This window comes from Magnolia sinica, chromosome 5 (genome assembly GCF_029962835.1).
Source record: "Magnolia sinica isolate HGM2019 chromosome 5, MsV1, whole genome shotgun sequence".
Lineage (NCBI taxonomy): Eukaryota > Viridiplantae > Streptophyta > Magnoliopsida > Magnoliales > Magnoliaceae > Magnolia > Magnolia sinica.
In genome coordinates, this window is record NC_080577.1 from 15,062,476 (window position 1) to 15,075,772 (window position 13,297).

General features: G+C 39.8%; 1 protein-coding gene, 1 long non-coding RNA gene and 1 other non-coding gene across 4 annotated transcripts; all 3 read right to left on the reverse strand.

The window, feature by feature from the left end:
* Positions 1–1,016: 1,016 nt before the first annotated feature.
* On the reverse strand, positions 1,017–5,344 carry LOC131245532 (uncharacterized). Of its 2 annotated transcripts, XR_009170907.1 has the most exons (5): positions 4,550–5,344; positions 2,947–3,335; positions 2,763–2,830; positions 1,703–1,773; positions 1,017–1,582 (listed from the first exon to the last, which is right to left on the reverse strand). It is a non-coding gene; the product is annotated as an uncharacterized LOC131245532 (long non-coding RNA). The 2 variants fall into 2 exon arrangements; XR_009170906.1 differs by lacking the exon at positions 4,550–5,344 and having other exon boundaries at positions 2,947–3,592.
* A 973-nt stretch (positions 5,345–6,317) lies between these two features.
* LOC131247747 (small nucleolar RNA snoR97) lies at positions 6,318–6,427 on the reverse strand. The gene has a single exon (XR_009172017.1). It is a non-coding gene; the product is annotated as a small nucleolar RNA snoR97 (small nucleolar RNA).
* A 3,055-nt stretch (positions 6,428–9,482) lies between these two features.
* Positions 9,483–12,725, reverse strand: LOC131245533 (pentatricopeptide repeat-containing protein At5g04780, mitochondrial-like). Its single transcript, XM_058245058.1, has one exon. It carries the CDS (start codon positions 12,667–12,669, stop codon positions 9,874–9,876), a length of 2,796 nt encoding a protein of 931 aa, XP_058101041.1. The 5' UTR covers positions 12,670–12,725; the 3' UTR covers positions 9,483–9,873.
* Between the last annotated feature and the right edge of the window lie 572 nt (positions 12,726–13,297).

Here is a 13,297-nt window from a genome sequence, read left to right on the forward strand (position 1 = left end):
GTTCCGCTTGAGAATGTGATACGATTGATGGATAGTGTGATGAGTTTGCACCTGAGAATATGATATAGTTGTATGATAATGTGATGTGGTTACACCTGAAGGTATGATATAGTTGATGAACTATGTGATTAGGTTGCACTTGAAGATATGATATGGTTGTGTGAGTATAAAGTGATCTCACTTCGAAATGTGATATAGTTGTTTATTTTGGCAAAGATTATAGTTTATTTTTCTATTTCCAGTTTTCAATCTTCATTCATTTAAAACCCTCAAAAGAAAGAACAAAAGAAATTGGCAAAAAGTATTAAAAAAAAAAAACAACTTAGGTGATAAAGCAAAAGTAATAGTCACCTAGGTAGATTCAAGTCACAAAATTTAGTTAAATAAGAGGTCATGTCAGTTGGTGAATAAAAGGTCATGTTTGGATGCTGAATTGAATCATGACAATACAATGCAATAAAATAAATAACGAAAGTGGGTTTCATTCCATGATCAGTCGAGGATAATATGGTTACTAAATAATAACGTTCATTCCATAAATTTTCAGGAACCTATACCTTACTGTGGTTACTTGCATCCTCAACTACTAGGACGGACCAGACTATTTATCTTAGCATCTTCAACTACCAGGATAAACTAGACTATTTAGCTTACCATTTTGCTGAGAACTATTCCATATTAGCATCTTAATAAACAGCCTCAACCTGCATCAATTGCAATTCACACTACACAAATGGTCCATCCCGTAAAAAGCTTCGGTAAAAGTACGATTTCTGGACACTTTTAATAACGAAAAAGCGCCGACAAAGGTCTATACAAGCGCCGCTAAAAGTCTTTGTATGAATTTGAGACAACCCGCGCAGGCTAGTAATTATTATTATTATATATAATTCAATTGAAATGTTTTTACATAAACATTAAGTGATGACGCAATGAGCCATGGCATCCCTGGCCTTACCAAATGAATGAACGATCCATATCAAACCAACGGCAAAAATTTAATAATGTGGGTGTCATATTAGCGAATTAGATGATCTTGCTAGTACATTACATGTCTAAGAAGTTACAGTGGGACAAAAGAAAACTGAATGCATGGAGAAAGATTACATTCCTTCTCTATAACCTTACCGACAATGCTTAGAAATGGGGCGAGAAGACTATCAGTTTGTTGCATACATAAAAGATTACATCTGTTCGTAGTAAGAGAATTGGACTTCCATAAGCAAAAAATATTGTGCTTCCATCTTGGGATGGTGACTAGCCAACGGATCCATGAATTACAAAGATATGGTTAGTTGTAAAAAGCTTAGGTTAGTATCGGTTGACTTGAGATTTCGAGGAGTGGCTACATTCTCCTTAGCGAGAGGAGCAATTTCCTCTCCATCAATGTCAGGTTCACTGCCAGCAACTCCTAGAGTCAGCAGCTCTTCCTTCCACTTCTTCGCGGGTCACTGTGCAACAGCCAACAGATTCAAATCTAGCACAAAGAGAGAAGTAATGTGGTTTTGTTTTTCACACAAATCCGGCCATCCTTGGTGGCAACTGCAGTTGGTTGGGATGCTCCAACGGCCATGATTGCTCCCTGCAGAACAGTCCATTGCAAATTTGGCAGTCAGACTCTCAATTGAAGAGGGGATACCAACTTCTAAACTTTCTTATCTCAATGGACCTTGCAAATGGAAGCAGTTCAGTATGGACTAACAGTTCCTGGAGGCGGAATTGCATCAAAGCAATCAACACCAAACATACCTAGGTTTGAAAGAGTGAATGTACCTACAAAATCCACAAGATGGCATTATGAGAAACATCCAATGGGATTTATCAAATATCAATTGTGTGTGATTTTTTTTTAATCGATCACATAGATGGGAGAAGAAAAAAAATTACAGCAACATTCCATCTTCAACGAAAAATGGTCCAAAGATACAAACCATAGATTATTTCAATCTGGGAGATAGCACATCACTGTTTGGTCCATCAGGTCAATGGACTAGATCAGAGACCAATGGGCCCCACAGGACTTTTTTTAGAAGCACAAACTACTCAATAAATAACAAAATGATTACCGTTTCATTTTTATTTAAGATCCAAACACCCAAACTTGAAATGGCCAACTCAAAAGCAAAAGGGATGGGCCTGTTTTTTCTGCTCAAGCCACTGTCATACAGGGCCAGTACACTGTAACTTCACTCGTGAAGTGCATGGCATTTTAGTGAAGTGGATGATAAAATCTGGGTAAAAAAGCGAAAGGAAGTGAAATTTATACCTTGGCTTGTATAATAAAATCTCAACCTCTCCCACTAAGTAGCAACATTTTAGTGATGTATTTACTCTGAATTGACCAACAGAGATATCATGAAAACTAATTACAAAGGTAAAAGAATCAGAAATATTCACCTGGCTTGGGTTGACCCAAAGGCTCAACCTCATTGGATTCAACAGTTGATAGATGTAATTTAAAACTTGTAGAAATAGTAAGGAATATTTAGATGCTATAAATACTACAAAATAAGATATTGCATAAAAAAGTTGTGTATGGCTTGTTGATTGGGAGCGTGTGCCAGGGAATCTATATATTTAGATGCTATAAACACTACAAAATAAGACAATACACACACACAACAGATACATCTTGATCTATATAGCACTAACAATTTATGAGCATAGTACAATTATTCTTTCTGGGTACTGTCCTGTCAACAGGAGCAACTGGGTTTGTTTTGGTCATTTTCCTATAAATAAGCATATGGGCCTATCTTTACCTTTACCCTAGTCACCAGCTGTTAACAGCCAAGATGTAAATGCAGGCCAGGGACCAACCAGACAAAACCTGGAAAGCAGAGGATCAAAACGGAAGAGAGAATAAAACCTCGACATGCCTTATTAAGTATTACAACTTCTGACACCCTGATATATAGCTCAAGTGGTAGACTGAGTGAAAGATACCTCGTTTCAACACTTGAGGTCTTGGTATCGATCCCTAGTGGGGGTGGCTAACAGTGAAGTATAGTGGGGTCTACTAACAAGCTAACAAAAAAAAAGAAGTATTACAACTTCTGGGTCACTGGAAGATAAGGAGATGTTTGAACACAATAGCAGTACTAAGCTCACGCGTGGCCGCACATGGTAACCATGTGAGGGACATCTCAGCCATGCAAGAGGGTTCTACCCTTTAGATGATCTGGTCTGAAAATCAGGCAGGCCACACATGCTGGAACACAATGGATGGTTTAGTGAAATTTGCCAAAGACCCACATTGAATGCACACATGTGGCTCACCAGATGACTGGACTAGCCTGATTTATGGGCCCGATCATCTGCATGGTGAAGCTCACCTGATCAACAGCTCATATATCCCACAAGCCAGGTGGCACGTATGGCCACATAAAGAGGCACATGCAACCTTAGCCAATAGTTTTGGATGATAGTTATGGGAACAAATACCATAGCATGAGAAAAATCCTGACACGTGTGTCACGAAGGAGATAGTTCTAATTTCATTAATAGCAGTCATCATAAATAGTTTTGTTGCTGAAGTTAGGTAGATAGGTAGGTAGGTAGCTAGCTAGATAGATAGAATGGTTACATCATTGTTACAGTCTGCTAATTAATTGGTCATACCACAATCAAAAGAAAAAAAAATATGCATTGGCAAATATTGAGTTGATGAATCTGTGCCTGTGAAAGAGAATTCAAACAACCAAAAAGAAAATTAAAAGTCAAAAGCACTCTTTCTGCCTAATCAACCATGCAGGAAACTTCAGAAATTATAATTCCCAGCCATAGATCAACAAACATATTGGCAAATTTTTTGGCAGTTGAGTTGTACACAATGAGAATTTGTTTCAGTGTTCCTTGAAAGTTTGATGAGAATCGAGGACAGATAGTTTCCTTTCTCTTCTTTCTTTTTCTTTCTTTTTCTTTTCTTTTATTATTATTATTATTATTTTTTGTTTTCCTTTCTTTTGATGTACTGAAGTTGGGTTGTCAGCCTATCAATAGAAAAACTGTCACTTAAAACTAGCTTTTATGTGAGACATCATGAATTAACAAGTAGACTTCCAGAATGACACTGAACATCAACAAGGTTCAATATCTGCATGTTGGAAAGAAGGCCCAAAACCAGTTAGAGATCAATCAATATCTACAAAGGTAACATGTGCAGTAGCAAAGTATCCATCAATGATGAGAACCCTGTAAAGAGATGAGATTGATTGACATTCTAATTAGTTTCACAAGCTTTTAATTAGATCTGTTGATAAACTAACTTGGGAAATGTTCTAGCAGATGTGAACTTCTAAAGAAGAAATATTAGCTATGCATAGCATGTTCCATTAGGCATGTATATGGGAAAAGCATCAGGATCTGATAAAAATCATTTTCCCTTGATGAACAATAGATCATCATCATCATCATCATCATCCACAAATTAATAAATTTGGGGTCATAAGACAAGCTTCATTAGCAATAGATAGTAGTAAGAAAATGTTCACTTTTCCATGTTCAGATATCAAATTGGCATACATAAAAACTCATATGTGTCGATTACCCTAGTTTTCCTGTTTTCAGGCACCTCAAAAGGGCTGCAATGAAAATGGAAGCCAGCCGAACTCTCACTCTCCTTCGAACCATGGGCAAAAGAAGGGGGGGAAATCCCCAGGCTGAGATCGAGATTGTGGGCAGTTCCTGTATCAAAATGGGAAAATAAGTATTCAGTTCATGGAGGCCTGACTTATGGTTGTTTCTGCTCAGGGTATCGTCAGATGCAGAAGTGTTGGAGGATGAAGAAGATGACAAGGACAACACTGAGCATGATGATAGTTTCATAGATGACAGAATAGATCCTACAACAAATACTCAAGCAGGAGCTAGTGGAAGCGACATGATGGCAATTTATAAGTAATTTTTTGGTCCACTAATCTTGATATTGCTATGGTATTTACCTGATGTGCAGGTAAGATGCTAGCAAGTGTGGCCACATTTTGTGGTGCAGATAGAGAGGCTTTGTTTGTACAGAGCTTTACTAATTATATATTGACAAACATACACATAGGAAAGTGTTTTCCATGCCCACATAATGGGAAGTTTCACATTTTTGTGTGCCCCACACACAACTAATGGTGGGCATCCACATCCAAATCCTTCCCTATGGTGTGGCATACCTAAGTTTTGGGCCAGCCTAATTTTTGAGTTCCAGGGTGAGCATGAGGCAGTGTACCTGATGGACAATGTGGATCTCATTCACATTAGTTGGCATGCCTGCATTTTTCCACATGAGAGCTATCCTAGAGCAGTCCTAATAAAATGAGATTGTCATCCAAACTCTTCAATTGTTGGCCATCTTCTGTATCACTCTTCAATTGTTGGCCATCTACTGTATCTGAGAGATCATCTAATCTTCAGCACCTCATTTGATTCTCTTGCCGTCAATCCAGATGTTTGGATGCATGATGCCTTGCTCCAGATCATACATTCCGTCCAACACCATAAACACATTAACTATAATTAAACAAACCACGACTTCATCAAAACCAGAATGAACAAGAAAAACACTCGAAAACCAGTTGAGAAAACCAGCAATACTCGAAAAACCATATATGGGAGCGTTCAAGTGCATGTAGATATTCAAAATGCAAGACCCAATTGAGAATACCAGCAATACCCAATTTCCAAAAAGCCAGATATGAGAGTATCCAATTGCATGTAGAAGTTCAAAATGAGACCCAATTGAGAAGACCAACAATACCAAATATTCAAAGAACAGATGAGAGAGTCCAAGTGCATGTACAAGTTGGAAGGTGCAACTTTACATGAAAGGTTGCAGGCCACGCTCTCTGTCAGCTGCACACCATAAAATAGTGAAAGTTTGATCCTCTGTCTTGCATCTGTACTACATACTACATACTACAAAGGTTGAAATGTACGCTTTTGAAAGTAGTTGTATTTTCATTGGAGTTGGGAACATCACTTATTACTCTCATTCCAAAGAAAAAAGGAGTGGGTCCTCAAGGGATTTCAGGCCAATCAGATTGATTGAAAGTCCCTACAAAATCCATGCTAAAATACTACCAATAAAGCAATAAAGCAAGTGAATAAGATAGCAAATAGGTAGTTTCTCATGGACCATAACAACAATGAGGTGGAGGTGTGAGTAGCCCACTGTGTTATGGCCTGAGAGTAAATTATTCAGATGGGGACACATGCGAGCCAAAATTCAATGCACGGTGGGACTCACAAATTAAGGGTTGTGTATTAAGTAAGAAAACAAAAAAAAATAAAATTAAAAAAATCAAGAAATGGAGTTGGATGTTTAAAAAACAATTAGTGCTGTTATTTAACTCTAGTCTCTTAGGTAAGCAATAGAGAAGAAGCTGATGACAACATCCCATTTCTATGAGTTTTTCAGCCTCCATGCCCACCTTCGTTATAGGGCAGGAGAATAGTTAAACTCATACAAAATTATGCAAACGATTACTCCTTTCTGCCTCCCGCTGGTTAGATGAACCAAATAAAAAATAAAGAAAGAATTCCACATTTTTAACTACATTTTAATTGATATTGGATTGCAAAATTGCATTCCACACCAAAACAGTGAGACATGTAAATTAATACATGATCCAATCGATTAATCAAAAGCCTACCATAAACTAAATCCAGTAAACAAATGTACAAGGCCATACCAAATTCAACAGTTTAAAAATGAGCAAAAAAAAAAAAACACTAATTTGATTTTCCAAGTGTAAGATTGGTGGGGATTAACTCAATGTTAAAAAATGACAAATATTGTATGATTATATTTTACAATCGAGTTCCAATAAGTCAAAAGTTAGGATTGTTTCACCAATTTGATTTTGGGACTGTGAGTTGCCAATTAAAGAGACCACAACTTAGCCATATTGATCTCCAACATATATAGTACAGGCAGGGAAAACTTTCATGCAATTAGTTTTTGAAAAAGGATGTTAGTAACTAGCATTCTAGAACAAAAGAACATCCATTTCAGTTAGTTGGTGAAGCAGATGGGATCTTCAAATTTTAGTACGCATTTGAATGGGACAGGCCAAGCTCTGTCCAAACTGAGCCAAAATAGTCCAGCCCAAGCCTAACTCTAAATGTATATGCAAAATTTTTGGGATCATGACCGAAAATGATATGGAAAAACAGATGGACAGTGTGGATATAGAATAAATGCATCAAGGTGGGCCCCACGGTAAGGGCCACACTGTCTTGGGTGAGGTGGGTCTCACCTAATCCGCTCCCCCAACTTGGCCTTTTTGTTCTCACCCCAAACCTGCACCATTGCAGCATTTTCTACAAGCTGTTAGTTACTTTTAGTTTCTTATTCAGTTCACAGGTGGGCCACCTAAACATTGGATGTTGTTTTGGCCACAACACGTTCACAGCTGTTGAAACTGATGAATGGCCCAGATCCTATACACCTACAGCATTGACACGCATTGAAATTCACACATAAAATCTAACCAAAGGGCTGATTAAAAGCTAACCAAATAGACCCCAAGATTCCATTAAGTTCAGCTTGCTAGTGGACCCAAATGTCTGTCCAAATGAGAATGAAAATTCAAATACCAACCTCGTAAATCTTCTGCAATTTAAAGGAAAACCCAACTAAAATATATGAAAATTCAAATACCAACACGGAATCTTGTAATTTCATGAAGACACAGAAATAAGATCCCAGGAATCTAAATTTAAAGGAAAACACAACTAAAATATATGAAAATTCAAATACCAATGTCGTAAATCTTCTGCAATTTCTATAACTCTCGCCTTTTAGTCAGAAAGGAAAACGACTCACCTTGTAAATCTTCTGCAATTTCTACAACTCTCGCCTTTTAGCCAGAAAGGAAAACGACCCAACAGAAGAGAGAGAGAGAGAGAGAGAGAGAGAGAGAGAGAGAGAGAGAGAGAGAGAGAGAGAGAGAGAGAGAGAGAGAGAGAGAGAGAGAGAGAGAGAGAGAGAGAGAGAGAGAGAGAGAGAGAGAGAGAGAGAGAGAGAGAGAGAGAGAGAGAGAGAGAGAGAGAGAGAGAGAGAGAGAGAGAGAGAGAGAGAGAGACTCTCTCCCTTTTCTTCTTTTTCTTTTCCCTCCCTTCCCGTTTTCTTTTTCTGGTTTTTTTTTTCCTTTGTTATTTATTTATTTATTTATTTTTTATTTTTATAATGGCTTGGAGTCCGAAGTTTTCTTTTAGTTTTTTTTTTTTTCAAGTGAGTGGTGACGTGGACCAATGAGGATTAGGCAATCAGGGAATCCCTGTTTACCAAATAACAGAGGATCCGGACTCTTCGGCAAATATATCAATTGCTCAGATCACTTGCACAAACCAAGGCCCCACTTGCACATGCCAAGGACCTGAGAATACCACTTCGGTCCGAGGGGCACACAATGCCTCTTTGATGCCACCGAGAAGGGCAGATCCTGTAGATGATCATGCATTGGGTCTTTTCCAAAAGATCACAAAGACATCGACCATAGCCTGAGATAGCCAGTCCCTTTAGATTTTCAAAATTACTGCAAACCAAGGTGATGTATTGTCCTGTGCCCAGTAAGTATTGCCCAATACGCACCTTATCCTCCAGGAATAATACAGCTGCATCGGTCATAAGGGGAGATCTGATTCCTTATTAGTGGTGAACAATTCAATTTGCAAAAACCCATCTGAAAACCATGCTGCAAAACTGCAAATCATTTTCTGATTGGTAAATTTCTGGCATTTTTGTTTACCCGAAACAAAGTGCTCATCTCCGTTGAGCATGAAGCAAGTAGCCAGGGATAATTTCAAAGGAAGAAAATGTTCTTTATTGATTCAAACGTTATACTTATGGGATAGGGATAGAGGAAGAGGAAAAAATCCAAACATTTCACATAGTACTTTTGATTGATTTACCTGTGTGATTTATTTCGTACCCTTCACTCGATGAGAAAATGGGTCAGATTCTACAGCAGCTATTTCATATGTGAGTACAGGTCAAACCAAAACAAAATATTTTTTCTTGGTAGGTGTGATCTGTTGGACATAGATCCAATTTTTCAAATTTTTTTATTCATTCACAATTAGTTCTAAGAGGGCTATGAAGTTGAATTTTAAAATAACATTGGAGGTGATTTAGACATAGGGAATGGTATTAAGGTAATTTGAATTTATGAGCTTGCTTACAACCAGGGTTCAAATTTTCCCACACCCATGAGTTTTGCAGATTTTAAAATCTCTCTAGGGGCATTTTGGTCATCTTAATTTTTTTATGAGAAACGCACAACTGTTAAGTAGCTTGCACCCATGTAGTCTACACCCTCTCTCTCTCTCTCTCTCTCTCTCTCTACCTGTAGCCCATGCATTTTCTATCTCCCACTTCTTCCAAAACACTTCCTTATTTTCTATCTCCCACTTCTTGCAAACCACTTCCCTTGAATAGACCGCTGAATTATAACAGGGATGTCCAGAAATAACAAGGACCGAAACTGGAATAGGAAAAGAAGAACAAGAACCTTTGAATTGTTGTATGTGGAGAAAATTGCAGTAGCGATAGATCATTATTACAAAAGAATGTGATATGTGGATATATCTTCTACTTTTGGTATGAAGAACAGCAGACAACTCTGCCACTGCAGTCTCATGAAGCACCATAAAATCGAGCTAGCCATGGACACCACTTGCAGATTCCCTCCAATGCTACAGAAGATAAATCAGGTTTCTATTTTTGAAATCTAGCTGTTAAAGAGTTCAGGGATACATAGGATACAGCTCTACTTAATCGGACATGCAGATCCCAGGTGTCTTGAAACGATAGGACTAATGAATTTCAAAGCTGATTAAGAAAGATAATAAGCTTTAAAGGACCCAAAACTGCCATAAATATCACCAATAGTCCCCACAGGAGCAAGACCCATCTCTGAAATGATGGAACCGATTGATATCTCTAACAATAATCTCCCTTGAAACAATTTTGCATATGAACTTGAATGCAGTGTGGCAATCCCTGCATACTCGAAGGTTTTTCTTGACCCTAATAGGAGCCCCCGGCGGAGTACTGATCAGCCCAAAAGCTATGGCGAGCTTCTCGCTATGGTGGTAAAGAAGCACCTCCTTCTCACTCTGGTCCACATCATGAAGATCAATCTCCACCATGGGTACATATCCGGCTTTACTCATTAGATCACTCAGTTCATCAAGCTTTGCATAGATCTCTTCAGTCCTTGAATGGTTTCTATCCCCTACAATAAAGGTATGGACTTTGTCTTTCACCTCAATCCAACTCATCCCAGGCTCTTTCTTCACCTTGCTGTCCTTCATCAGTCTTCTAACTTCAGCAACATTTTCCCACATTCCCGCTGAAGCATACGTGTTTGCAAGAAGCACATGGGTTCCTGACTTCTCTGGTTCGAGCATGAAAAGCATCTCAGCTGCACGTCTGCCTAATTCAAAATTCTTGTGGTTTCTGGAAGCTCCAAGAAGTGCGCCCCATACTGAAGCATTTGCATCAAATGGCAACTTGTTGATGAGCTCCACCGCCTCATTCAGTCTCCCCGCACGTCCAAGAAGATCGATCATGCATGCGTAATGCTCTTCCATTGGTTCAATCCCAAATCGCTCTTCCATCGATTCAAAATACTGTTTGGCCTCTGTCACCAGACCTGCATGGTTACACGCACAAAGAACGCTGACTAAAGTGATATGATTCGGAATCACACCTTCTCTAAGCATCTGATCAAACAAATCAAGAGCCTCCTTTCCATGCCCATGCTGAGCAAGCCCACCGATCATTGTGGACCACGAGACGATCCCCCTCTCCGGTATCTCGGAAAAGGCACGGCCCGCATCCTCTATGCTTCCACACTTGGCATACATGTTAACGAGTGCATTTCCAGCAAACACATCCAACTCGAACCCCGACTTCAAGACATGAACATGAATTTGTTTCCCTTGTTCATACGCTGATAAATTTGTACAAGCATTGAGAAGGCTGCTACACACAAACCGATCAGGCCTCAGCTCCTTATCCAGCATTTCACAGAAGAGCTTCACAGCTTCCTCCCCTTGCCCGCATTGGGAATAAGCTGTGATCATAGACGTAAAGGACACAACATCTCCAAAAGGGCATTCCTCAAAAATTCTCTTAGCATCCTCTATCAGGCTACATTTCCCATAAGCATCAATGAGACTGTTTATTACATAAATATCAGACCGAAAGCCTGATTTCACACCAAGCACATGGATTTGCTTACTAACATCAACTGACTGCAAGCTCGCAGTGGATTTAAGGATAGTAGATAGAGTGGTGGGGTTAAAACTAAATCCTTCTTTCCGCATTTCAGAAAGGAGACAAATAGCTTCTTTGTCACCCCCATTTTGAGTATACCCAGAGATCATAGCATTCCATGAAATCATATCCTTCTCAGGCATGGAATCAAAAATCTTTCTTGCATCCTCTATAAGTTCGCACTTTGAATACATGTCAACAAGCCCAACACCCACAACAAAGTCAGAATCAAAACCCATCTTGACTAGATTGGAGTTTATCTGCCTACCCAACTCTTTCATCCCCAATCCCGCACAAGCTTTAAGAGCACTAGATAGAGTGAACATGTTTGGAACCGCCCCTGATCCTTTCATCTTACCCATCAGTTCCAGTGCCCAATCATGATGTCCATGAAGAACACAACCAGCAATAACAGCATTCCACGAAACGATATCGGGTTGATTGATTTTCTCAAAAACCATCATAGCATCCTCAAGATCTCCTACTTTCCCATACATGTCAACAAGTGCATTGGCCGCGAATGGGTCCAAAGCATGCCCAAGCCGTATCAGGTATCCGTGAACTCTCCTTCCATGGTGTAAATCCTCTGATCCTGTGCATGCATTCAAGACACTCGACAGACTAAACTCGTCGGGTTTAATTCCACTCACAACCATTTCCTGGAAAAGCGCCACAGCTTCTCCACAACGTTCATTCTGCACATAACTAGAAAACAATGCGTTCCAAGAGACAACATTTCGTTCGGGAATTTCATTGAACAGTTTCCGCGAATCCAATAACTGCCCACATTTGGCATACATTGCAACCAAAGTATTTGCAACATAGACATCGGATTCAAACCCAGTTACAACAACAATGCCATGGACCTGCTGCCCCAGCTTCAAATCCAATGTAATTGAGCATGCTTTAAGCACGCTTGGGAAAGCAAACTCATTACACTTGACAGCCGACAGATGCATCTGACGGAAGGCCGAAATTGCTTCCTCCCCAAGCCCATTCTGGGCGTACCCAGATATAAGAGCAGACCAAGCGACGAGATCTGGGTGAGGAATTTCGTCGAACATCTGGTGGGCGTATCCAAAGACCCGGCATTTCGAATAAAGGCTGATCAGATGGTTGCGGAGTGGGATGTTTTGGGAAAATCCGGATTTGATGATATGGGCGTGGATTTGCATGCTTAGGTGGATGGATTTGGAGGCGCCGCATTCTGCTAGGATCTTGCAGTATGCGCTGGTATTCGGGGAGAAGTTGGTGGTATTGATCAAGGTTAAGATTGCGCTAGTTTTCCCGCCGCTGGGAGTTGAGGCTGTTTGGATGGAGTTGGTGGTGTTGAGTAGAGAATGGAGAGGCTGTTGGGTAGTTGGTTGCGCGATGCGGAGTCGCCAAAGCTTCATCCCCCCATGAGGTTGACGATTTGCTTTTTTTGGATTTTGCTTTGTACTTCTCGGACGTGCGCGGATTGGCAACTGACGGGTTGAGCATCGAGACCGCTACTGAAGTGACGTCACCAAGTTCTGTGGACCCCACCATGATGTATGTTTTGTATCTACGCCGTCCATCCATCTGGAGAGATCATTTTAGGAAGTATCCAAAAAATGAGTCATGTCCAAAACTCCAGTGGACCCCACCAAAGAAAACAGTGGGAAGAGTGACACTACCATTAAAAACTTCTAAAGGCCACAAAAGTTTTCGATTACGCTGATATTTGTGTTTTCCCTTCTCTAATGTCTTTTTTAACTTTTTCGATTAGGCTGATATTTGTGTTTTCCCTTCTCTAATGTCTTTGTTAACTTTTGAACAGGTTGGATTTTGAAAAAACATCATAGTGGGCCTTAGGAAGGTCTCAACGGTAGGCATCAATCTTTCCACTGTTTTCTGTGGTGGGGTTCACTAAAGATTTGGATATGCCTCGTTCTTCGGGTCATGCCTTAAAATAATATCTCCAAATGAATGTACGCTGTGGATACAACACATACATCATGGTGGGGTCCACAGAACTTGGTGACGTCACTTCAGCAGCCA